At 39.3% G+C, this 27,024-nt stretch overlaps 1 protein-coding gene across 1 annotated transcript in view; it reads right to left on the reverse strand.

The window, feature by feature from the left end:
* CNTNAP5 (contactin associated protein family member 5) overlaps nt 1-27,024 on the reverse strand; it is a 211,046-nt gene that overhangs the window by 47,366 nt on the left and 136,656 nt on the right. Inside the window, exon 12 of the mRNA XM_067298578.1 lies at nt 4,464-4,620. Within this exon, the coding sequence (XP_067154679.1) occupies nt 4,464-4,620 (157 nt within the window). The remainder of the gene's footprint in view (nt 1-4,463; nt 4,621-27,024) is intronic.

The raw sequence follows: 27,024 nt of genomic DNA on the forward strand, positions 1-27,024 counted from the left end.
TGCTTTGTGCCACCTCGGGGGGCTGCTACAGCCAGCTCTCGGCAGGCAGCTTATCTAGTTTGTTGACAAATGCAGTCATGAAGGCAGATCTCCAGGACAGGTTTGGGCAGGCCAGGTCACCTCCAGCAGGATTTATTTAGCAGCTCACATGCACTGCAGTGCAGATTAGCCTGTCCTGCTTTGGGGACAGTGGTTCAGTGCAGGACGGGGGCAGGCAAACCCCGTCAAACCTAGGCTCACCAGCTGTTGGGTTTGTTGGCTCTGCTCTCCTCAGTCCTTCTGCTTTTGACACCCCGGCTCTGGTACAGGCAATTTAACACAAATACAGCTCGGCTGGAGAGGGCTCCATTCACTTCTGCAGTGCTTTGCTCCTCAAACAAACAAAGGTGGGTGTATTCAGTACAGATCTGGGGGAGCCAAAGTGGGCCTGACAACAATAGTAATATCTGGGGGGTTTTTTGTTTTTTTTTTTCCCCTCATGTCCTGCAGTTTCCTTGCTGCCTGCAATACCCCAAAGGTACAGTAAAGAGGTGAATGCATGTTAATTTGGAAATGAGAAGGTTTGAAGGCTCAGTGCCCCAGTGAAGAAGGCTGTTCTGGAAGATAGAAGAGGATGTTTGTATAATCTGAATAATAAGATGACAGAAATAGAAAGATGGCCAGTCAAATATTGGTCAGAATTAACACTCCCCACCATACTCTCCTGAGAAGACTGAGATTCCTATACAAAATGGCATCCAAAGATGCCATTCTTCCTATACAGAACCAAAAGCTTTAAAGTTTCCCAAATTTACAAGGGTCTACAGAGAATAGAGTCAGTAAGAAGTAAGTTTTGTTTGATGACTGGCTTCAATCAAGAGGTTGCATGTGAAGCGGAAAATGGATTTTAGACACTGAGAGACCAAAGTAGCAAATGGACATCAGGATAGTCACATACTACCATGGCATGAAAGAGGTTCCTCCCATTTAAACAAAAGGCTTGGTGAGATGTTCATTGCCAAGGTGGGAGAATTTTGCTTGAGACGAAAAACAAGTTGGGAGAGTTATTTAAGGATCCAAAGCATCGCTGGAGTGAACAGAAAATAACACAACCCTGCCTGCATTTCAGAAACGCTTTATTCTTTACATCAGTTTAACACCTGTCCCCAATAATGCCTACGTCAAGAGTACACCTTCTTTTTGAAATAGTTCAAATCTTCTAGAAAGACAATTACTTTCAAGGTAAGCCCTGGAAGCTATGGCAAATCCGTGTTGTCTCTACATAATTTGTTCCAACAGTTAAATATTCTCACTGTTGGGGAAGGGGAAGACAGAGAAAGAAATATTTTTTGGACTAAATTTAGCTTCAGCTTCCAGCCACCGAAGCTCACTGATTTTTCCCACCCACTAGATAAAAGAGCTTTCAATAGTCAAGAATTTCTCTTTTTTAGAGGTATGAATAGACTACAATCAAATCATGTTTAACACCTTTCCAGACCCATTTTTTAGGTCAAGGTTAGAACATTATGACAGGAACATGCTGATTTGTGCCTCTGTTTCCTCAGCAGATGTCTTCTCCCACTCTCCAGCAAATATCATGAAGTTGTTCTACTGTTCTACTGTATTAGAATTACCTGTCATCATATCACAGAGTACAGAAGTGAGGTGAAGAAAGGAGTGAGGAGCTGGATGGAAAAAGATACTTTTCACTAGAGTGATTTAGTAAAAAGAAAAGGAAAACAATACAAGCCTTCCCCATATAGCGCACACATAATTATACTCCTGTTCGTCTGGCTAGCATAACTCCAGAGGGACTAACTTAGCATCAGGTCAAGAAGGAAACCAGAGTTAGCAGCTTGCTCAGGTGTCTGCTTAGATATCATTTAAAAGTCTGCATGCCTGGAAGTGCATATTGTGTTCTGCCAAACACCTGGCTCAGGACTTTTTTTCTTTACTGTTTTCTCTCAGTTTCTGTTTTCTGGTTTTCTTTTTTTTTTTTTCTCTCCTCTCTGCTCAGAGAAATTAGTAGGTTCTTCTTCACTGAAGACCTAGTCTAGGAAAACAAAATCAAAGGAAAATCCTCAGCCTTTCTCCTCTTCAGAAAGATGCTCCAGCCATGCTGGCGAGTTTCTACCCCTGAGTAGTCTGATTTATCTAAGAGGAACGAAAATGATTTTCTGGTTTTCCACTCTGCAGCACCCATTTTATTTCATGCGAAGGCAAATAAATGCATCTACTACTGTCTTGCTCCTTCCTCTAAAATATATAACAGGTTAGATTCACAGTTCAGATCTCAGCAGGTTTCAGATCCCAGCAGGTTTCAGATCCAAATGCTCATTTTATATCAGGGGGTCAGTATTCTAGCAGAGCAGCACAAAAGCAATCTTCAAGAGGCACAAAATTTCTTATGTTTAGAAACCCTTTGCAGAAGTCAGGGCTTTTTCAGCTTTTAAACAGGCAACCTACAATTTAGAATGCCACTGAACAGAAGTCCAGACTTATAGTGGATTAAAAAAAAAAAAAAAAAAGGACCCCCAAACCAACAAACAATAGGCAGTTTAGCTGAGGAAACTTTTATCTGTATCCTGTTATCATCATGAAATTAGGAGAAACAAGCAGCTCTGTGAGCAGCCAAGCTAATGAAGCTAGATTTTCAACATCTCTCTCCCATGTGGTTTTTCTAAAATCTAATAAAATTGTAAGCTTATTCTTCCTTAACTTCCTTCTTGCAGGTTTTAATTGGCTTTTTTTCCTCAACCTGGCAAAAATTTTCATAGAATGCGCAATTTCTAATACTTCTGAGATTTCTACTTCTCCGTTAAATATTTCTGAAATATATTCGAAATGGTTGGGGAGGTGGGGGTGGGTAATGGAGATAAATACACACATAGCCCAACTTGCTTAGGTCTCATTTCCTTAGGAAATCCAGCTGAAACTTTATAGAACTACATTTAGTTTTCACCTTGCACTAGTTTGTCTGATCTTGTGCCGCACTGTCCTGCAGTCTCAGACCATCACCAAAATGGTCTGTCAGCATCACAAGTCCCGCTCAGCTTGAGCGGCAGCTTACTGAACTAAGCAAAACGTGGACAATTAACTGAGCCAGGCACCCAGTAAAAGTAGACTCCTTTGGTGCGTATGTGCATACCTCACCAAAGCGCTCCTGATAACCAGACATTAAAGAAAAGGTAGATTAACAGGCACAGCAAGGCTTTTCTGTACAAATCACATTCATAAAAAACATTTACATAAAGAGCTTCTCAAAGGAACACCATTATAGTTATAGTTTTCGAAACAGAATAGCGACCCCAGGGACGCAAAGGGTCCATGCAAACACACCACACCGTCTGCGAAGGAGGCCCTTCTCCAAGTGCCACAGATTGAGCATCCAAAAAAGCACAACACTTGAAGTGACAAGTCATTCCTGAAAATCTTGGGATAAATCTTTTTGATTCAAGAATCCTTATGGCCCCTTACTCACTCTCTTTTAAGTGAAGGTTTCACAGTTCAGACACTATTTCAAACACAGTGGCCTATTACAGCCATTATATTTCTTATCCACTTTCATTATTCTTAATTTCTAAAGAACTCTATGTTAAAATTTTTTTTTTTTAGAGAAAGAACAGCAGCTCCTATCAGTCAATGATCTAGCAGGGAGAGAGGGCGAAGCAAAGTTTTCACATGTATTTTCACAGCGTTTAAAATTGTACTTTCAACAATATTGTCCGGCATTTCTGCCCTCTCCAACCCAAGCAAGGAATTAATTTAAAAGTACAATAACTAGCTCTAAGCTGCCAGAGGGTCTCTGAAGGGTGCCAAGAACGGACGAAGGAGTTGTGGGGTGGTGTGTGGCAACTCCTGCTGCATCAGGGAACAGTCAAAACTCTGAAACTGAGCAAGGCTTTGAATGTCCATGACACATGTCTAAAACTTTCCATGAAGACTGATTCAGACCCTACTGAAGTCAAAGGAAGTCTGTCCATTGACTCAAAAAAAGCTTGGGACCCAATACAAAAGAAAATTCAGGCACGTACAGGTACACTGTTCATAAGAAAAATACAAGCCCTTTTGATAGTACAGATTTCTTGGTCTTAGCTGCCTGTACTCGAATTCTACCATCTATGCCTGAAGTTTCTCCTCTCAGATATACCCACAGCACCAACCTCCCATAGCTTTTATTCATGCAGTTCTCCAACTAAAGGTCAAATTTTCAAACAAATAAAAATGCTGAATTTAGCACTCAACAGCAAAAAGGTGTTTGAAGACAACCCATCCTGCGGCCTGTTTCAGAGAGAGAACTTTGGTTCAGATAAGAAATTTGAGATCAAATCAGAAGTCCAAATTCTAGGTTGATTTTCACTCTCATTTGATGAAACTCAAACCATTCAAGTTTCCCCAGCTGTAAATAAGCGAAAGACTTATTGCTCTACTATGTACTCCCAGCTCTCACACAGAAACTACCATACATGTGTTAAAATTATTACCATTCTTCTTTATCTGCGTCACAGTTGCAAAAATATCTCATATCCAGACAACTTTCTTCCAGTCCACACGCACACTGTTGAATGCCCGGAAGAGATCCTCCCCAGTAAAGATGCTTTTCATTGGCACGGCCAACCCACCAAGCAAATGGTATTCCATCTGGATGAAAGGGAAAGAGGGGGGAAAAAAAGGAAAGAAAGAGAGAGAACTTTATGAGCAAATTGGATTCTCCTGGGAACGAAAAGGAGAATAGAAGGGGACATGTTAAACAGTATTGAAGGAAAAGATGCAAACTACAGAAGAAGTAACAAACCATAAACTTTGACTGAATTCCACTTTATGGAATACATGTTGAGAAAGCCATAGCTATATAGCAGTAAGGTACTTTTGTTTTTGTTTTTTTTTTCCCTGTATTTTTTTGTGTGTTCTGGTAAACTGGAAACCTGAGCAAAAAATAGATATACCTTTTAGTCTGAGAAGATTTTTCCTCCCTAAGAGCTCATATTCCCATCACCCATGAGAATCTTGGAGTATTTCAGCTGCAAAGACTTTTGAGGTGTGATTCCAACACCCTTTTGTCCTCTGTGTGTGTGACACGAGAGCAAAGATCTGATCACTGAAGGAGCCTGAAAACTATTCTCATGCCCTGAATCACACTGCACAGCTCTCTTGAGCCATCCGGTATTGGCCAAGGATTTCTTGCATAGATTCCCCAGTATGAAGTAAATTCCAGCTCTTAGATCAGGATTTTTACCTTTGAATCATATATACAGATCAACAATCTTCAGAAAAAACACACAGATTTGTCTTCTGCTATGGGCTTAATCCAGCTCCAGTTGAAAATAACAAAAAAATTTGTATCAGTTTCTAAGGGAGCAGGACTAAGGATTTTAATATGCTCTCCAGGGATAAATCTGCAAAGGCAGAGCTCCATAAAACACTAAAAAGTCCTAGATTAAGGGCTCAGGCAGGAGATAAGTGGGAAAAAGATTCCCTGTTTAGGAATTAATTTCTCTCTGTGAATTTATTTTCTACCTACAGCAACTCTAAGATCTATGTATATAAACCAAGATAGTTTTTGTTTAAATTTCATAAGCTGTTATACATCAAATATTAAATATTAATAGTCAGATGTAGTAAGCAGATTCAAATATAATGAAATCCACGGATTAACGTTTTAAGATTGACTTTGTCTTCCAGCTCAGATAATTTCTTTATTGACTTCTTAATCCCTAAATCAAGAAATGTAATCAGTTTCACATACAGGTAGACGGCAAAATTTAGCAAAATTGACATATCAAGACTTTGATCACAGGAGCTTAGAAAAATAAACTGAACTACAATTGTGGAAAAATGTATCAATTTATTCTTCTGTTTTACTAACATTATTAGTAGGGAGTATTCCTCATTATACAAAACCAGAAAGTCTAAAATATGAAATGCAATCAAGGTTAACTGTAGAGTGCAAGGGACTAATTAAAATGAGTGTTAGATTCACTTGACAAAATGAATTCATATTTGTTTTCCTTCCAAGCTTAAGTTGCTGAACTGTAAACTCATGAAAAAATGAAAATGAAAATAGGAAACGTAACTCCATTTTCATGATACCAACAATTAAGACATAAGGATTTTGACCAATGCTCAGTGGTACTCATTAGAAAAACACAATTCAAGAACATCTAAGGATTCATCTTCTGAAAACGTGCACGCTCACTTTCGATCTCATATTATTGTCAACACATTTCACTTATGTTTTTATTCTTTCCTTTTTAAGCTGATGTTGTTGCAGAAGTTGATTACTTTGGCCAATAAAACAGGTCTATACCGCATTCCTGGGAAATTACTTGATAAAGCTTAGAATAGTAATGCATGTTGAATAAAAGGGTGATTTGTCTAGCAGTTGAAATAGACATTACATAGAAGTACTTAATCTAATTTAAAAGTGCTCATTCTGGAAAAAAATATTTAGATAAAGATAAATCCTCCAGGCTATCAGCAAATAATGGTATTCATTAATCAATTCAACCTACATTTTAGCTTCTTTTGGCAGAAATCATTATACTTAAGCATAACAGTGAAATAAATGATCATTCACAGGAATTAAGAAAGAGCAATTTTATAATGTCTTTTTCAGATTCTGTTGTATCTGTTTTATAGAGCAATACCAAGCAAACACGTACACATACAGATTTATGATATAGACTAGGGAAGCAGTGAAAGCACCACCATTTGAGTCATTTAAAATGAAACTAAACACAGTGCTAAAAAATAGAGCATTCAACATTATAAGGAGCAATCTTGGATTGTCGAAGGAATAGACTATAAAAACTAATATCTTTTCAAATTTTCTATTTATTAGGCATAATTCTGCCACCTCTTCTCAAGATGAGTAAATTCTTTTTCTATAACTAGTACCTTTGAAATCAATTGTAGTATTAGGGAAAATTATGCCCTGATACTTCAAAACCCTTTACCCTGTGCTTAGTTTTCAGCCTTTTGGAATCTCAGAGCTGTTCAGCAATGTATTTAAATCTAAGGGACTTAGGTAATTTTTTTAAATGCTGAGGAATTACTGGAATGCATATTGTATATCATATGTATATAATACTGAAGTAATGGAATATTTCATAGAAACGTCAGTAAATCCACCCCTGAATCCTGTTAGTAAAGTCTGTACTGTGATACTGCTACAGAGCTGAAGGATGCCTCTTATTGAGATTAGGTGTTGATTAAGATCTTTCTTCAATGCCTGTAGATTTGTTGCAATATCTTCACTTCTCTAATCACTATATAGTATTAACAATCTTCCTCCACCCCAAAATGGACAAATTTCCTTTCTGTGGTGAAGCCACAGACTACAATCAAAGATGTTGATCATGGTGTAAACACAGTCACAGAAACTACTGGTTACATAGATCAGTAGAATTCCACTTTAAAATTTAAAATTTCCAAGCTAAAAATCCATTTGATAAAAAGTGCTGCTAATTCTTCATTCTGTATTTACATTGTACCTTGTAACACATTATTCAGTCAAAAATGAAAGTCGAAAGCCTACTGCACAAATTAAAGTACTATTTTCCATGCATTTTTGTCTAGTTAGAACTGACAGAAAATTCACCTATAATGAATTTATTATGGTTGTTTCTGTACATGATACTATGGTTCTGAAGGAAAAAACGTGGGGGAAAAAAATCCCCAAACAAAGAAAACAAGCCCCAACTGAGGGAATCCACTAGTTAAAGAAGCAGAGAACAGTTTCTACCAAGGTATTTCTCCCCATATTGCTCAAGCTGTCTTTGGAAGGTTTAAGTTTTGATGACAAAATCCTCAAAAAGGCGTTTTACACTTGCCACAGAGCACAATAATCCTTTCTGTGATGATACTGTCCTGGAGCCTCTATAGATAGCTGTCATATTTACATCACTGTTTTCACCATAATTTGATACAATATTGAACAGAGGAATTGAGTAGGGAGATAGTATTTTGTATCAAACCAAGTACTCCCTGCCTGTTCATGGTGCCAGGCACATGCTGTGGAAAGCAAGGCTGGCATGGGTCTGGCTCAAAGGGAAGAATAAGAAGTCTTATCTTCAGTCAACCACCTTGACCGTTCTTCTACCTGTCTCTACAGTCTGGTCCTCTGTGGTCTACTAGACTATTCAACAGCTACTGAGCAAAAAACTGAATGCCTGAATGAGACTTTGAAAACCCAGGGGGTGTACAACACTGAAACGGATGGACAGGAACTCAGTTTTCCTCCATCCTGCAAGGCATTCAGAATGAGCTCCTTTTGGATGTCAATTCTTGAGCTGACCTCTGGTATCTGCTCTACCAATGCACTTAACACAACTATGCATTGTTAGTTCTCTCTATAAAATCTGTTTTAGCAGAAGCAAAACTGGAACAGACTCTACAGTTCATGAGCATAGGGGCTGAAGGCTACAAAATGAGTAGGAGTGGGACACATGGAAGTTGCCTCCAATGATCCTCAGAAGGGGATGGGTCTTGAGACCACATTCACGTACAAGGAACATCTGGCACTTCTGGTTGCAGAAATGGCTGTACATGTATCCAGCGCCCCTCTACCAGATTACAAGAATATACAATATTTGTATAGGCACTCAGAAGCTGGAGAGAGCAGGGTGGGGTGGAGAAGCAGCATATTCCATAAGCATTTGCAAATAAATTACTGTGTGTATAAAACCAGAGTGACTTCCATGGAGTCAGCTTACCTTTATATAGGCAGGAAGTCTTGGTATTAGCTTCTAATGGTCCTACAGCAGGAGCTAAACCAAAGCCATGCATTTTAACAATATTTTATTTAGAATATTTGTCAAGATTTGTCTGCATCGTTTGCCGGGTGGCTCTTGTTATTGCTACAAACAAAATCTAATGATAGAAATATAACAAGATAAACTGAATCCCATGTTAAACTCCTCCGCTGTACAAACCTAAACTCTGTCTCCAGTAATTGTATACCCTCCCAACACAGACAAGGCTTCTGGGGTACCTGAGTTACTGAAACAAGTCAATTAAAGGTCTCTTCCAACACGATAAAAAGTCAATTTATTTGCACCTCTCTGTTGAAAAACTGAAACCATACTGTATTAAAACAACACTCTCTTGGCAGTTATGTTCATCTTTTTCTTCAAACTGAGCTAAGCAGAGAATTGAATTTGTTGTATCTTTATACATGTATATACAAATACACATACAAATATGTATCTTACTGATAAAAAGGCAGATTAATTTAAATCTATGCTATTTTCTCTTAAATAGAAAGATATGCTTATCAAGAGACAATGAAAACTGGAAAAATATTGATTGTAGAATCGGATAAAGCAATCAAAGCCCATTCTTCACTGCTGCTCAGAGACAAAAACTTAAAATATCTGTACTAACCCACATTTGATATCAACAGTATCAAATCCTGCAAATGGCTCACCTGATATCTTGAATGTTAAGTGAAACAGGAAAATAATGACAGTTAGTAGATGGTATTTTATATGCATATTTACATTTTTTATTATATGTGATCCTGTCAACCTGAGTCCTGAATCCAGAGGCCAATCCCGAGGACAAATTTTGCTTTCAGATAATCCATTAGTAAAAGGCTCTTGAAAAATTGGAGAAAGGGGTAAAAGAGAGAAAACAAGGGAGAAATTGTGATTCAAAAAAATATATATATATATTTTAAGTGTTTACCATGATTCTCTTCTCCATGCTTGTGTTTTTTTCCATCATGACATTTCTCCTTTTTTATGAGAACTTTTAGAAATTAAACTGCAGTCTAACCAACTACTAGTTCTTTCTCCAGTCCTCCTCCTATCCTCCTGGGCCTTCTCAGCAAGAAAAACAGATGCTTTTGGTCAATGAAAGAAAAATATTTGTAGCAATTTTGGTCAAAATTATGAGAAAATCAGGGGAATATTCCATATTCAATGGCTAATATAAAATTTTGATACAAAAATATTCTTAGAAGTTATTTGTTCAGTTAAGAGTTTTATGGTGTTAATGAAGACTCAGAATCTGTTTTGGTTTAAACAGTAGTTCACACCTCAGGGAGAATAAATTAATAACACAAAACAGTGCAAATTGAGGCATTGCTGCATTAACCAGTATGTGCTTCCCCTTCTTCGAAGTAGGTGCTGAGATTTAAGAGTGTTCCTCTATGGCTGGCACCAGTTCCGGCAGGCACTCCCTTGGCTCTTCCCCAGCCAGAGGCAAGCAGCATTCTTCCTCTGGGGTGCTACAATTTCAGCACTTCACAGATGAAACTCTAATTTTCCTCTAGATTGGTTTGTCTTGGGAAAATTTACTAATAGGGAGCAGCTCTGCAGAGAAGGACCTGGAGGTCCTAGCGGACAACAGGTTGACCATGAGCCAGCAATGTGCCCTCTTGGCCAAGAAGGCCAATGGTATCCTGGGCTGCATCAGGAAGAGTGTTGCCAGCAGGGCGAGGGAGGTGATCCTCCCCCTCTACTCAGCCCTGCTGAGGCCACACCTGGAGTACTGTGTCCAGTTCTGGGCTCCCCAGTACAAGAGAGACATTGAGCTACTGGAGTGAGTCCAGCAGAGGGCTACAAAGATGATTAAGGGACTGGAGTGTCTCCCCTGTGAGGAAAGGCTGAGAGAGCTGGGACTCTTCAGCCTAGAGAAGAGAATTGTGGCAATTGTGCAGTTAGGTCTTATTGTCCTTTTTCTTTCTTTAAACCACACCCACATACCAATGTCCTAATTTTCAGAGATGACAAATACAACTGCATTGGAAACTGCAAGTGCTCAAACACTGCAGCAAGACGAACTCCATTCTGTACTGAACAGCAACACTGCTAGCCAATGTATTTAAGATTCCCACTGAATTTGATTTCAATTTCTGGTCAAATTCTGTAATCCTTCTTTAGAGCAAGTATCTTATACAGAAGTATTTCTACTAATTCCAGGAACTACTCCCCAGACAAATGTTATTTAATACAATAGTCACAGAGTCTGTACCTAGTTTTAAAGTTATTTTGTTATATGTTGTTAAGATAAGGAAAAAAAATAAGGCTGTAGTTTGCTGACATTTTCTTTCTCAGTATTCAGCTTTGGTGCCAAGGTGCTGCCATACAGAGTCCCAGGTTGAAGAAATTGCTTAAAAAAGAAAACAAAAAAAAAAAGTGCAGAAGCACTTGTCTGCATCTCTCTCTCTCAAGCAGGGAATCTACATCTCCCTCTAGAGTAGCTGTTAACACAGCATTCTCTGCTCTTCCTGGAGCTGTTAATATATCATAACCTCTGACTAGAATGGCCAGAAAGAAGGTAAATAAACGTGAGACCTTTGCTTCTTCCAAACATAATAGAAGGCTGATGATGAGCAGAATGGATGAGATGCAATGACAGAGATGTGCCATTCTAATCTTTCAGCACTTCAGTAAAAGCAAAAGCATCATCATCACTTTAAGGGACAAACTTGGGAATGGCGGTAAAGAATTCAGACCCAAAGACATTTATATGCTGAAGAAGATTGCATCTACATGCAGACTAGAATCTTATGCCTGGTGAACACCTCTGTTGAAGGCCAAAGATGACTGAAAATATTGTGAATACTTGCATTTTCCTCTGCCAGCTCAGGCTGGGCTGTTTTCTCAATAAATTTTTGGCCAAGTGACAAGATATTTGAAAGATCCAAGTGGAACTCCAGCCAGCAAGAGGAACTATGGAAACAGCTGAAGGCGTGCAGGTTAGGAAGAAAAACCAACCTAAAAACAAAAATGCAGAGAAGATTTCGGCTCATAGGGACATATGCAAAAGCGGCGAAAACATCAGCTTTGAATCCTCAGTTTTGCTGAAGCTGGGCTGGAGATCCCCACCCTGTTGAAACAAAGCATTTTACATTGTTTCCTTTATCTCCCACATTTCAGCTCAGCTTCACTTCAGACCTGTTTCCCTTGCTTCTCTTTCTCTTCCTCATTCCCCTTTTCCTGTCCCATTTTCTCCCTTTAGCCTGTTTCCTCCAAGTAAATTCACATCAGCAAACCTTGCATTGTCTTAATGGATAGGCCCATGACATCAGTGCACATCTTGCCACATCCTCACTCTGTGTTGGGATGAGATCTGCTCTCACATCATCCCTGTAAGTAGCCTGGAGTCAATGGGAAGCGAATAATGACCACAAATAAGCCACAGCAGGCTCCAGCAGGACCTTGCCTGGGCCACCAGAGGAGCAGGTCCTGTTCAGCAGGAGAAGTTTGGATTTTTTTCCCCTATGTCATAGGTGCAGCCAGTAAGAATAATGGACATAACATGATGCCATCATTTTTTGCCCTCACACTGCTCATTCAGGTCCTGTGTCTTTATTCTCAGTCTCTTGTACCAGGACTATCTTTTCTATTTCAACCATAAGAACGTCACCTCTGGTGTATCAATAAAATGCCCAGGACAATGGTTCTTCATTCTTAAACAGTTCTTCTCCATAATCACAAAAATAAGGGTAAATAGTAGCTTGTGCTGAGTTAATGTATTAATAAAAAAATCACACAAGCTAAAACTGGACCATGACATTCCAGTTCTTGTGAGAATGCCATGGGGTATTGAGGGATCACATATAATTAAGACTTGGCGTTCTACATATCTGCAGCAGAACAATGCTCCTTGATGACTCCAGGGCCTGAAGACTGCAGCTACTAATGCAGGCTAGTCCCTAAATCTCCTGCTGAAGTTTTACCCTCATTAGCTGATGAGCTCACAGCTTGAGGTCGCCTGGTTTTAGATCACTATGTATCACACGAATTGGGAAGAAGCACAGAAGCGATGAGTGAGTTTGTGAGTTTAGATAGATTACATGCTCTTCATGAGAGCTTTTCTTTCTTTCTTTCTTTTTTTTTTTTTTTCCAAAGATTTCTTAATGGAGATGAAAGGGCTACACAGTAAGGAGAGACTACTGAACTAATGCACCTTATAAACTACTGGAAGGTGAGAGAAGAGGAGAGGAGTTGATCACAGTAGTTTTTGCTCTTAAAAACTATCTAAGTTATCACAGAGGAAAGCAATTTCAGAGCCCTGAAATACATTGCAGGAATGGGAGGAGAGGAGCATATTTGAAGAGTCAAAGACTACAAACAGTCCAAAAAACTGTAAACCTATCATTTCATTACAACAAAACTTAATATTCAGCTATTATTGATGGGAAGGCTGAGGTAAGAAAACAATTTTTACAGAATTGTAAAAACTACATTACAAGCAACTATCCCAGGAAAGACTGTCAGGAGGAAGTGCATTACAGCTCATTTATTCACTATTGCTAGAGAATGATTTTCTAGGGATTAAAAAAAAAATACAGCAACAGGTATAAATGGATGTAGCTCCAGCGAAATCAGGGTAGCTATGCTGATTTGTGCTAGCTGAGGATCAAGCTATTTGAGTTATAAGGATTCCTTAGATAAACTCTATGGCTGTCCTTGGGACAGACAAAAGTACCACTTGCAGGTATGCAGAGACTGAAATAAAGGCCTGAAGGATCTGTTCTTAGAGGGAAAAATAGGAGAAAATAATTATATATTTGATCTATTTTTTCTTGAAACAAACACAGTGACAGCTCAAGCTCTCAGGATAGGGAACATATAGAGAGCAGCAGTGACTCTTCTGGCAGCACTTTGCATCCAGTGCAATTAATGTGGTGGCTGTACCGCAAAGCCCCCAGATTTGCACAGCTCCCAGTCTCATGCACTGGCATTTGCCTATCAGCCTGAGGCCTCCACCCAGAAAGTCCACAAAACCCCAGATCTACAGCTTGGCCTAATGACAGTCAGCAAGCCAGAGTGTAACTCGGAACAGGCTGCCAAGTTTCTGGACACAAGTTAATTGGAGTGAAGCGGAGAGGAATTAATACAAGATTTAATTCAGTGCTTGCATGAATCTGTGGAAGGTTTGCTGGATCACGCCCACAGCAAAGAGTAATTTGACAGACTAGAAAAAGAAAATAGATTAAATAGTGACATTTGGGACATTTAATAGTAGACCGGATAAGTTACAGAAAAACATGCTGCAGAGAACAATCTTCACTCAGTTCTTTGGGAGAAACTACATACACTAATAATAGTTCTCCCTCCATTTATTTTGGAAAGTGGCTGAGTAAAAATGGAATTACCTTACTCAACAGAACTGTTTCCTGTATATGCAGTTCTAATTTCCAACATTAATAATGACAAAAGTATCCTTATTATTTTTTTCCTCCTGCTAACGTTGCACCAAGACAGTCACTAGTGACTGAAATGGACTGTCTTCTGATTTGATCACTCCCACAAAAAGCAGGTTAATTTTATTCCCATTGCACTTGTGATGACAGCCTATAGGAATAATAGAAACTAGACTTGGGCATAGAGCATCCTTACTAGTGATATTGATTCATAAAACAACAAGAACACACCTTGTCCATCAGTTCCCAGGTTGATCCCACAAACCTGACAGTTAGAGAATAACATCTATTTACACAGAGTGAATCTGATCAGAAAGTCATTGAGACAATGTCATTTCCACAGAGTCTCTTTTTGGAGTGTAGCCACAAACTGATTACTGTAAGTGGCTGATAACTACTGACTTTCATGGCTTAGATTGATCTTGAAGAAATCAGAAAATATCATCAACAAATATGCTGGATTTCTGAACTGGAATAAAAATGGAAAAACATTTCTAATTAATAGAACATAAATTAGAAGAGGTAATAACATTGTTATTACTGTTAACCACTTTGAAGCTGTAATCCCTAATTAAATAAATGGGGCATTTTCTTAAAAGTGATGATAGCACTCACAGATATTATCGGCATGATGCTTCTGTTTTGGAAAGAATCCTTTGGAAAATGAGATGTGAACATCTAACGCCTCCTGTAATATCAATTTGGGCAAATAAGCATCTCTGGTAGGAGGGAAATGTGGTATTGTTCCCCATACAGCTTTATATAAAAATCAGAGCTAAAAAAATAGCTGTTTATTTAGATTTATATTAAACAGCTGAAAAAGCCCCTGTGCACAGCTTGCAATATGTTTGCTGTACTCTAAAAGGCAAGTGTTGTAAACAAAACAAAATGAAACCAACACCCTAAAAAGAGTACAGTGAATAATCCAGGTGTATTTACCAGTCTTATACTAATCATGAGCCTACACTTTCCATCTCAAAAGCTAGGAAAGAGACAGGATTTGCTACATGCTTTGAAGGTCAACAGATTTAACTTACATCGCAGCAAGAATTAACAAAAGGATGCCAAATTTCAGAGGCCCTTGGCAGACACTGCTTTGAGTTCTGGTGTTGCCCCCTCTGCTTGGTCCTGCTCTGACCAGCATGTTCCTGGGGATGACTTAACTATTTTTAATTATTCAAATATGCACAGAAAGTAATGTTATGAATGGAAATGTCCTGCCCATGCTAGTGGGGGATAGTCAAGGCAAGTGACCAGAGAGAGCTTTGAAACACAATCTAAACCATGGAGGCACAGCTTTCCCACGGCTGCTCAAGAAGACTCTCACCCCTTGGAAAAGTGAGGACAGTGAGAAATCCCTGACACCATCCCAAGCCAATTCTGTCTGGTTCTGCCCTGCCAGTGCTATAAGAGAAAGGTACTAAAAGAGTCAGTGCTATCTTGGCATAATGTAGCTGCACCAGGAACTAAGGCTTGAAAAAGGAGTTATTTATGTTCAGAAGTAATATGAAAAGAGCCTGCATGGAGACAAAAGGTTCTTTTGACCTCTCTTCCTTGTTATGCTCCTGTTGGAAGTCATTCACAGGTGTCAATGAGGTGGCCCGATGGTAGAGCTTCAGTAGAAGTGTTTCCAGAAGACAGATGGAAATTCTCCAGAATAGTTCACGAAAGTGAAGATGATAATAATAAAACTGGCTTGAGAAATACTCAAAATGACACTGAGGCTTGGCTGGGCACAAAGGAAGAAGGTGTTCTTGTCACAACAGAGAAGCAGAAGCTGCTTTGGGACACCTCTCTTTTCCCTGACAGTCCTCTAGCAGCCAGCTATGCAGTGTCACAGCCAAATATCCCTACGTCCAGCCTGCCTTCCACTATTGAGCAATGGACTTCAGGGGCCAACAAGGAAGCCTGGACAAGTAGAGTAAAAAAACCCATGCTCTCAGCCTCTCCTACTTCTCTGTCACATTCCTACTGAATTGAAATCTCACAGGGCCAGTTAAACAGGATTGTTTACTTTTTGCTCCCCAAACATGTTGATTAGCAAAAGATGCCACTCAGTTGTACCTACAGTGATCATAAAAGCACTTGTCTAGATGCCCAGCACAGCAACAGGAGAAAGTCACAAAAACAGCTGTGAGCGCTTTATCAAAAATCCTCATCAAGTTTCATCCCAGTATCTCCGAGAGGCTAGAAGCATTACTGAAACTCATTAAACTTCTTTATAGTCTGACATGTTACAACACATCACAGAGCAATGGTAAATAAATAACTGATTTGACACTGCTTACAACTGCTGAGCAATTCTGCTTTCCTCAATGTTACAGTTAATGTCAGCAGCTAATGCCTTAAGTGGTGAAATCAGAAACTCGACCACAATAAACAAATGCAGGCTTAAGGATATACCCAAACTCTAGCGTGGCATTGGTTCAGCTGTCCCCTTCTCAGGCTGCAATTACACTTCTGTTGGTCAGAGCAGCAGGGGCGTCATTTGTCATCCTGAGGAAAGCTGGAATGCTGTGAAATTGGGCAGTTTGGAAAAATGCAGCTGTAGCAGAACATACGTATAGGCAAGACCATGAAATGAACTGGCTCCAAGCCAGCATGTAAGGAGAAAAACAAGAGAATATAAATGAAAAAATTCACAGAATACTGTACTCAGAAGATGCTCCTATTGATATATCCTGACTGGCTTTAAAGGTCAATATGACAACAATCTGTCTTCTCTGTGAAGCAGCTTAATCAATTTGCAGCTATTTTTTCTCCACCCTGTTAACAATGAGCTTACATCTTTCAAATATATCTTCTTTTTAGTTTTTGCTATTTAATTGGTCTCAGATTCCTGTACATCTCTCTAAAAACTGCAGCAAACAGAAGGATATATACATGGGTGCATATACTTTCATGCACTGACCATACTGGACAGAATATGAACTGCTCTGCTACACTCCATAGCTTTACTGTCACTAACAGAGATTATTATTCAGCTCAAGAGACAGTTTTCTGCTCCTGGAGCAGAAGGAAGAACTCAGTTGTAGCTCAACCACTGTAGTGAAGACTAGAACAGGCAGAAGCTGCAGAATAGTGACATCTGCACAACCACAAGAGGCCACAAATCTTGTTTTTCGTAACACACACATGAGGGGATCAAGTTGCTCCACTCTTACCCAGGCAGAGGAGCACATGAGCGGCAGGGACAGACTGAGGGTTGCACTATCCGCCAGTGACGGCAGGGAGTGAGAACCCCCCATCGTTCCTGCTCTCCTTCCTCTTTTCTCCTTTTTCCCAAATCATGAAGCTGAACTGAACAGAATGGAGACTTCTCTGCCACACACGCACACTTCGGAGAGGGGCTGTGTATTTCAGCTGCCTTGGGAAATGCAGTAACATATAACCGATTTCAAAGTGTCATCCACAAGGCTGAATAGTTTTCACAGACAGCACTTCCCGCTCTCAGTAGAAGGCCAGGGCATTTTATCCCAATCTAGCAGAAGATGATCTGGCCAGAAGATGATCTGGCCACACTTTCTTGTCAGGGCTGGAGCAGACACATTGATTCTTGAGGGAACTCCAGCTACCACTTCACTTGTGAGGATCACGTAGGTTGCAATGAGCATATCAAATATTTTTTTCACTTTCTTCCCATGAACAGTCATACACAGTCAACAAGGTCAGAGTCCTCATTTTCACAATATTTAATTGTGTATTCATTCCGTCTAATTTTCAGAATTCAGCTGAGAAGACTATGTCCGTATTTACTGGTGAAAGAGCCATCTTCAGAGCCATTCAGCCAACCTGTGAGCTCAATGAAATAAGAAACCAGATCTTTAAGCATAATATAACTTTCTACCATAGGACTTTAACCACAGCAGATGAAAGGTAAACTTTTCTTGGGGGCTGGATCAGGGCTGTGAAACAAAATCCCACACGATGATCATGTACATCACCATCTTTCCTTCCAACAGTAAGACTCCTTAACTGAATGTACCTTTGGAAGACAAGTACAACCTACTGCAAATCCTGTCTACTCCTGGTTTCAAGAGATGTAGACATCTCCCTTACGTAGTGATGTTTGGGTGGGAATAATACAACCTTTCTAAGAGCTGCATAGGATTTTGGCAAGATATACATTAACACATGGCTTCAGAGTTATCCAACAGCTATGCAGAAAGTAATGAGGCTCAATCATTTCTTTTAACCTTCTGCAGCCTTTGCTTGCTTTTTTTTTCAACACACAAAGCCCCACATAGCCAGGGGTCAGAGGAAACAAAGTCATCAAGAAACAAGTAAGATCAGACCCAGGAGCCATATTTTAGTGCCAGTCCCAGAACAAACACAATGGCAATCCTTGAGGGACAAACTACTTTTAAAAATATATAGGAGCCCCTCCCTCTAACCTCTTCCTTCTATACATATGCCTGTATACGCGTGTATACCTCCATAAAGGAAGCTTTTCCATTCAGATTTGCAGTTAGAAATTAAGAAATATGTTACACATTCATGACTACAATACACTCCTAAAGATTATGCTTTTTCTCGCATCTGAAGAGCACAACAAATGCAAAGGCAAACATTACCCTGATGTATGCTTCATTATAGAACAGACTGTAGGAACAATCGGCAATATGCAACCTCTTGTAAAGCAAAGTGTCAACTATTTTTCTTTTCTCAGTATTGCTCCCCCCCACCCATCCTCAAACAAATGCTGCATTTGGTGATGTTGAGGTTGTGCTGCTTATTTTTTTCCTCTCACCTACAACTGACGAAGATAAAGTGCAGATGCCCAGAGATTCAGGTAAGATGCAGTTGTATTATGCTGTACATTCAGACATGCAGAAAACTGATGGAATGGCTAATGTGTGTAGAGGACACAACCCCCAAATACAGGAAGAAAAGTATTTGTCTGAATTTGGGTTTCTTTTCTATGTTGTGACTAGAGGTTTTAAGTATACAGCTTTACTCTTAAATAAAATACATAGATGACTCTCAAACAGCTGGCCTACTTAACACTACCATGTAAACATCTGTTCACATTCAAGCATGCAAATAAGTACATCAGCTAGTAAGTCTCTTAGGCTCAGATTAGTCTTTATCAAGTCTTCCCAGAAGTTACTGGGGTGGAGGACAACTGCATGAACGGGGAGGAAAGGAAATTCTTTAACTTTTTTTGGAGAACTGGTCCTGGAAGAAAAGCTGGATGTTTCAGAATATCAAAATCCACAACTCCCACATTTTCTCTTTTTCAGTATATTTGTTTTAACGGAAGTGTTCTTCCCTGTCTCTTTGTGGTTGCTTTATACTTTATCACATATTTTAGCAGCTTGCTACATAAACTGACATTGTGTCAAATTTTTATTCTCCTTTATTCAAACTGCCTTTTAGAAAGTGCCAAGGATCCCAGGCCTGCTCCTGCTGAACTAAATGGGATTCTTGACATTGACTTGAATGGAAACAGGATTAGGCCAGCTGTATGCTTCATTAGATACGAAATTCTATAGCACCCTCTAAAATTCTGCTGAACTTTCCCTTTCAAGCAAATAAAGCAGGTAAACTCAAAGGCCATGAAATGTCACTATTACATTTAGACACTTAAACTGAGGTACCTGATGAATTAGCCATCTTCTTGCCAGGCATCTTAGAAAACTGCAGCCCCCAAGGGATTTCCCTTGGCCGTTACCACTTATTGCAAAGTCAAAGTGAGAAAGCTAAGGTTATTGTTTTGCCTGTGGAATCAAAATATGCTGAGAGAGCATGTTATTCTCCAGACTTTCAGGTTTATTGCATTTCTAATTCACACCTAAGGTCACCACATGTCAAGTGAGTATGTATTCTGTTACCATAGCTAGTATCGTTATTTTAGCTCTAATGCTAGTCCTAGACTAGAGCAATATTATCTTTGAAACAGCATGATTTAGTGCATATAGTAGAAGACCGGTCTTCTGAGTAAGGCACAGTATACAAAAGCAGACGTTCTGGTTCCACCTTTAGGTTGCTCAGAGACTGTCCAAAATGATGCAAATTACTCAATCTCTCTGTACCTTAGTTTTCACACCAAAAAGAACAAAGAACTAAAATCTCTGACCAAACAAAATAAACAACGCTAGTACAGCAACCACCTTTTTTTCTCCATTGAGAGAGTCTAATAAAATGTACCAATCTTTGACTAAATTTCATTCAGCATTCAGGTGTGAAAACTACCAAGATGTGGTTTGAAATCAGTTTATTGTGATCTGATAAGAATAGGCCACAATGTTTATACTTTCTTCTGCATAATGTATTAACGTGGATTTGACCATACAATTGTTGTTTCTTGTCATTTAACTAGTTTTACAGTTAAGCAGCCATAATTGTCCTTTAGGTGTTATCTTAAATACATTAAGAAACTGAATGCTTTCACCGCATTATAGCTGGGACACTTTTTCAAAGCTAAGTTCTATGTCTGTGAATTATTCATAATACACTTCAGACAGGCTCTTGTGGATAAGGTAATTGACCTTGTCTGCATGAGGCACCTACTATCTTGCCTTGGGATAATTAAATCTATGAAGTGGTCCATTATTTAAAAGTAATGTCTTTTCATTAGGTTAGGCAATATATTATCACTCAACCAGTCACCTAATTCAGCATTTAGCGCATTCAAGTTTTCACTGTTTTGCCATAGGTTACACTCATCATAGCGATGTCTCACATTAAGTAGCATGGAAGAACAGTAAGATGGCATTCTCTTGATTGATGGAAGCAGCATTGAGAGGACTGAAATTTCAAGATCTGCCTCTGTAGCTGCAACCTTGATTAGCTATGCCTTATTTTTGTGAGTGAAAAAAATAAAAGTGTGTCTATGCAGTAAAATCCTGTGTCATGTCAAAACTCAAATCCAAGTAATGTACCAGGTAACAGTAGCTATGCAAACTCATGTATTGTTCAGTGAAAACAAGTATGCGCTGTTGAAAGGCATGCTAAAACACCTATATTGATTCTGTGATCTGAACTAGCTCAGATATTTCTACACTACTTCACTCTGCTGTGTAGAGAAACCCTTGACAGGCCTGCCATCCAGGGTGCAATTAGTAATGCTGGCTGCTGCCCAGGCTAGCTATTTGTCATTTCAGTCTTCTCATTGAACGCAAAACTGACTGCTAAGACTCAATACCCTATTACATATTCCTTCAAAAGATGTTGCTCAGTGAAGACCATAGTAACTTGATTTTTTCGCATGTGCATGGACTGAAAACCTACTGAGAGAGAAAGTTAAACAGTTGAGCACCCAACTCTCTCCTGTGCTCCAGCTACTTTGAACCACTTTAGCAGAATAAAGCAGCTCTGAATCTATTTTAGTCAGTCACTGATAAAGTCCTCCTGCATGGGTAAATTCGTGAGTGGCACAGTGATTTGAAGATGCTCCTGCATCTTTTTTTTTTTTTTTCTGTCTGCAAGAGATGGCCAGAGATGGTGTGCTAATTTATATTGCGCCACTCCAGCAACAAGGGCTAAAGATGCTTCTCCATCCGCTCTACTTAAATTGTGCAGGATATTCCTGTCTATTCCATTATAGGAACACAGCATCGGCTTTTTCAATCAATCAGTGCTGAAGTGTTTAGACTCTGATTGGTAATACTGCATTAACAAGCTTTGGACAAACTTACTCATCATTCTCCTTTATGGAAGAGTATTTTTACAATGTTACTATAGTTTGTCATTTGTTTTATACTAAAGAGGAATTTCACAAAAGATGCAATAAATAAGGAGTTAATCCACAATTTTGTTGATATAAATGAGTATAAGTATACTGAATCCAATGGAGCTGATCCTGCATATCTTTGAGCTTTGTATTTCTTTCAGTTGAATCATCCAATATTGTAGCTTCTCTTGAACTGCCCATTAGCAGAATCTTATGATTATGTTAACTATTTTCAGAGCTTTTTTAATCATGTTATACAAACACAGTTCAGCCTATGAACTGTTTATCTTGATTAGGTATTGTGTACTCACTTAAAATTATGAAGCATTGTTTTAGAGCAGAAATAAAGACAAGGGCGTCAAAAAGATTTCAAGGTGGTAGAGTGAATATTTACACTGAAGACCTTTGGCTGAATTCCTGTTTGCATGAATATTCAGGAACAATCTGTTCATGTCTCAGGAACATTTTTGCAAACACAAAAAATCTCAGTGTTACTGTCCAGGTTAACATAAAAAAAAAGATTATGAAAATTATCAAAGTGAAGTTGAAATGAAATTCCAGTAGGACAGGAAAAAAATAGCTGTCATTTATCATTTTCCTTCAGCTAAAATAAACTAGCCAAGGAAAGCACTGTTTTAAGAAAGATTACCTGCAATAGGGCTGTCTGCTAAATCATATTTCATAACGGTCAACTGCCTTCCTTTGTGTAACCACAGTTGTGTACTATATATTGATAGCTCCTATCACTGTATTATGGTTATGTTTATCCATTAGCTTTTGCTTTTGTGCCACAATCCAATGACTACAATATTATAATGGGTCTAATGGTCTGTTTCACTTTGTTCATTTACCTATTAATTTTGGCAATGGCATATTTCATGGAACATAAATTTCATCCTTTGAAAACATGACAACCTGTAGTACAATATGGTCAGGCAGATTCTGGAGCTCTGTACAGAAGTAAAATGAATTGTCCAGGGTGGTGTTTCGGAAAGAACATACCTCCCTCTGGAGGCATCAGTTGTAGATAAGGTGATTACTTCAGCAGTAATAGGATGGAATTATTCACTCAATAAAATTCTGCCTCTATTAAGTAGGTATTTCTAATGTTCTGCAGATTGACTGGTGTCCCTAGCCTGTCTCACAGAGGCAGTAAACAAAATGCAACACTGAATTGCTTTGCCCGAATCCGGAATGTAAGTGTCCACTGGGAAGGAAGTGACCTAGAAAGCAGACACAGCTTTGGATCTGGCAGCCTTTTCTCTCTTTGTAGCCTATCTCCACGCGCACACACACACACACACACACACAGAGCAATATGCAAACACGTATTTTCTCAAGACGACAGTATGCTGTACCTGTATCAATAGACAATTTTATGGATCATACTGACCATTTGAATTGGCAGCTAAAAGTTCACGTTTAAGATAAACCTATCATGTAATTGATGTTATGTTTTCTTCAGAACTACTTTTCAGATCTCTCAATTTTTGAAAACGTCTGACCATTGGCTCGGATTCATCAGTAAAACAAACCTGTCAGGCCTGAATTAGGCTCAGTAATAGAAAATTGAGAAAAAGGACAGCCAGGAACCATTATCATCTTCTCTTTTCTATCAACAAGTGCCACTGACAACATTTTGGTTTCATTAAATGACACAGCCTTAACAAAAAGAAGAATAGAAAATGGCTACTGATCGCAGACTAAGCTACTGGGAGCACTTTTCATGCACTATTAATGTTAACATACTGGAATCATTAGATGCTGTAAATTAGGTATGTCATTTTAAACTTTTTAGGCAAACCAAAGATATAGAGAAAGGGCAATATGGAATTAAGTATCCTGGATAAAGAAACAGGCAGCACATGAAGCAGACAGGAAACCATTTGAAAAAAATCTAGCACAGCTGCAGCTAGTGGGAAGCATGCACAGACCTATGGAAGCCTGATTGGTACTGATGGAGTTCAATTAAGGTTAGTATTAACATTTTGTTTATGTTTTTGTTTCTATGTTGAGGAGACAGACATTTATATATCTGGTACAGTGAGAAAATGTGCACATCTGCATCTTGTTTTAGCCCAAATTAAGATTTCCTCCTAGTACTAGACCCTTGGAAAGAGCAGGTCAATACAGCACTCTCTAATCCCTATTGATTCTAGTGGGCTTTAGATACGAACCCTAACCTGGTTTTCTACAGAAAGGAGACACAGGGGATCATGCTACATGAACATTTGTTCATGCATTCCTTCAGAGTATCTTACGGACCACTGGCCAATTTCAAGTACATTTGACAGAGAAATTTGATCCTACAAGTTTAATGAACCTCCAAAGTAGAAAACAGAAAGATCCTCCTAGTACCCAAGCTGATGAAAAGTTTGCAGTGCAGATTCAGTCCTTACCAGATATCAGAGAATCCATGTAGGAGCTCAACTCCAAAGCACAAAACCATTGGGAAAAAAGCTGAATTTATTCCTCATTGAACGATGTTTTAGCAAAAATAAACCAAGAAACAATGTTCTAAACCACCAAAAAAGAAAGCAGCACAGAATAAATAGCTGAGGCTGCTTGGTCGGAGAGAATGCAGCCCATGAAGCAGAAGCACGAGAACATACAATGTTTGATCAGCTCCAACAGAGACAGGTATCTAAAGTGAATTGGAAGCATTGCCTTCAGCTGCTTATCTCTCTGCTTGGAAGAACCCGGACATCTAGTCTGGGCTGAACAAATAACCTTAAGACAGCTACAGTAAGATTACATGAATCTCATTCTACAACTGCAGGCCTGTTCCCACCAGCTCTAACAGGGGCCCTCTCCAAAAACATGGGTGCTCTTTCACAATTACATGGACTCCCCTCTTGCCCTTTACAAAGGGCAACAGGAGGAGTAATTGTGGTGGGCTCTGTCTAACTAGCATGGCTAAAAACAGTAATATTGCCAATGGTGGGATTAGTTCTAGCATTGAATGAGCATCACTGGGGACCTTGGGAAAACACTCTGCATGCCAGATCATGTTGAAACCCTGGCTGCTGCATCTGGCTATGTTCAGACCCATACTTAGATTCAAGCCACCATGGCTAAGCTAGCCCTTTCTGAGTGCACTGTACATATTCTCAGAGGAGCTTATCTTTCCTCAAAATATCTGTGTACAAGACAGGGCCATCTGCATGTCATCTGAGTGATAAAGAAATTAGGCTCGAACTCACACCTCTCCCTTTAGAATCAATTGCTGCAGCAAAGCAAAATACCAACACTGCCTAGGGAGATGAAGAGGAAGAAATTTGGATGCTTGAGACTGGTGATACTATGCCTAGGCTACTATGCAGAATCACAGCTTCTCCCCCCTTTCCTGTCTGAATACGCCAAACACATCCCTTGTAGTGTGACAGGCCCATAATTATTCCACTGATCAAGCCCTGCTTGCTGAATCACCACTTCGGACCTACTGGTTTTCAGGAACTGAGTGTATTAATTGGTTCACTGGAGGGAAAAAAAAAAGAAAAAAAGAAAAAAAAAAGAATGTACCTCTAAAGGACAATGCGTTTGTTCTACCACTAGCAGCACAAGAGCCAGGTACAAGAACCAGTTATATAAAACTCACGCTTAGCCTGCAAGATTTCAGAGATGCAGATCTGTGAAGAAACCGCTTCTTTTTATGGTTCTTTTTTTATGGCTGGACAAACTTGGCCAAGGGTTTTAAGGTGGTACTTTCAAAACTGACCTGAAGAGATCTAATTGCCTATAGTGATTTCAGGAAATCGGTAAGAACAGCCTCATGCCTCCATTTTTCTCTCAGTTAAATGGAGGTAAGAAAACTACCTTTAGAGGACTGCAAGATTAATTGGCTAAACTTTGTAAATATTAATGCAAAAAGGGGAAGGAAAAAAGGAAAAGGAAGGGGGCAAGGGAATAACCTACAAATTTGAGGAAACGAGAGAAAAGCCCCAGACTTCTTGGTTTTATTCTGGGACTTCTGAGTTCTGCTCTTGATAGCAAAGGAAGAAGGACTCTTTGAGTCCCAGATAGCTCAGGCTGGAACAGCCCTCGGCTAAACCAGTCTCATTAATGTCTGAGCCCTCCTCCTATCAAAGGGGTTTGGAACAAGTTCAAGCTCGAAAGCTTTTTCATTTTTGTTCTCAGTCTTCCTGGCCCAGCAGGTATTACAAAAGCCTCTCCAAGGAAAGGTTTAAAAGACTTGTTTTCTTTTAGGTCACCACAACTTTTTAGCTACTTGTCAAGTCTCATTCAGATCCGACCCTCCTCTTAATCAGTCGGGGGGAAGTAAATTCTCTGTTGCTTTTAGATGTTTCTAGGGTGAGGGAGAGGGGGAGGAGATACACAACTTTTTCCCCCTTAAAGATCTAGAGATATTTTTTCCAAGCATACTTGGTTACTCTCAAACATTTTTTTATGAAAGAGAGAAAGAGACATTTAGAAGAGCTATGTTTATGATTCCCTTTGTGTCAGATGATTCGCATAAGCAAAACACTGAAGTAAATACTCTTAGGGAAGGCTCTTTTTTCCAATGCTGTTTGAACACCATGCACAAAGTAATCTGAAAATACAACCTTCAGCCTACCCTCATTGTTTTATTTCTCCCATCCCTGCCTTCAAACTTTCAAAAAGAGAAAATAAATTTCCCACGGGCCATCTTCACACCAGGGGTAAAATTCCTGGACTTAAGATTTAGGGGCAATGAATCTGGTTCTAATCCAATCTAACCGGAGTAAAAATTTGACTCTCTTTTCTGTGTGCTTACATTTTTTTTTCATAATTACACTATATAATTAAATTATTCTATTGTTCATTCCTTGTACACCTTCATACCATCTCTGTCTTCCTGGAGAGGTCAGAGCAATTAAAGGAAGATCAAAACATATGAGCTCTGCCCCATTCATTTGCTCCACCCCATCTGATTTGCAATAAGAGCCTTGCTTTGCACAAACTTTTTTTCCCAGATCAAGAATGGGAGTTCAAATGAACCAAAAACCTGCACAGAACTGAGAGACGACAACCCAAAATGCTTTGCTATCCTCAAAGAAAGTGTAGACAGAAATGCAAATTACCATTACTTTACTCGCATGGCATCACGGTAGATGAGGACAGCTGAGAGAACACTTACACTGCTGTGATTTATATCTTCCATACTCCAGAACGGAAAAATGTCACTTCACGCACAGGGCCAAATTTGAAGGGAAAATTGGTTTAATGTCAG

The sequence above is a fragment of the Apteryx mantelli genome, chromosome 6, assembly GCF_036417845.1.
Source record: "Apteryx mantelli isolate bAptMan1 chromosome 6, bAptMan1.hap1, whole genome shotgun sequence".
Classification (NCBI taxonomy): Eukaryota; Metazoa; Chordata; class Aves; order Apterygiformes; family Apterygidae; genus Apteryx; species Apteryx mantelli.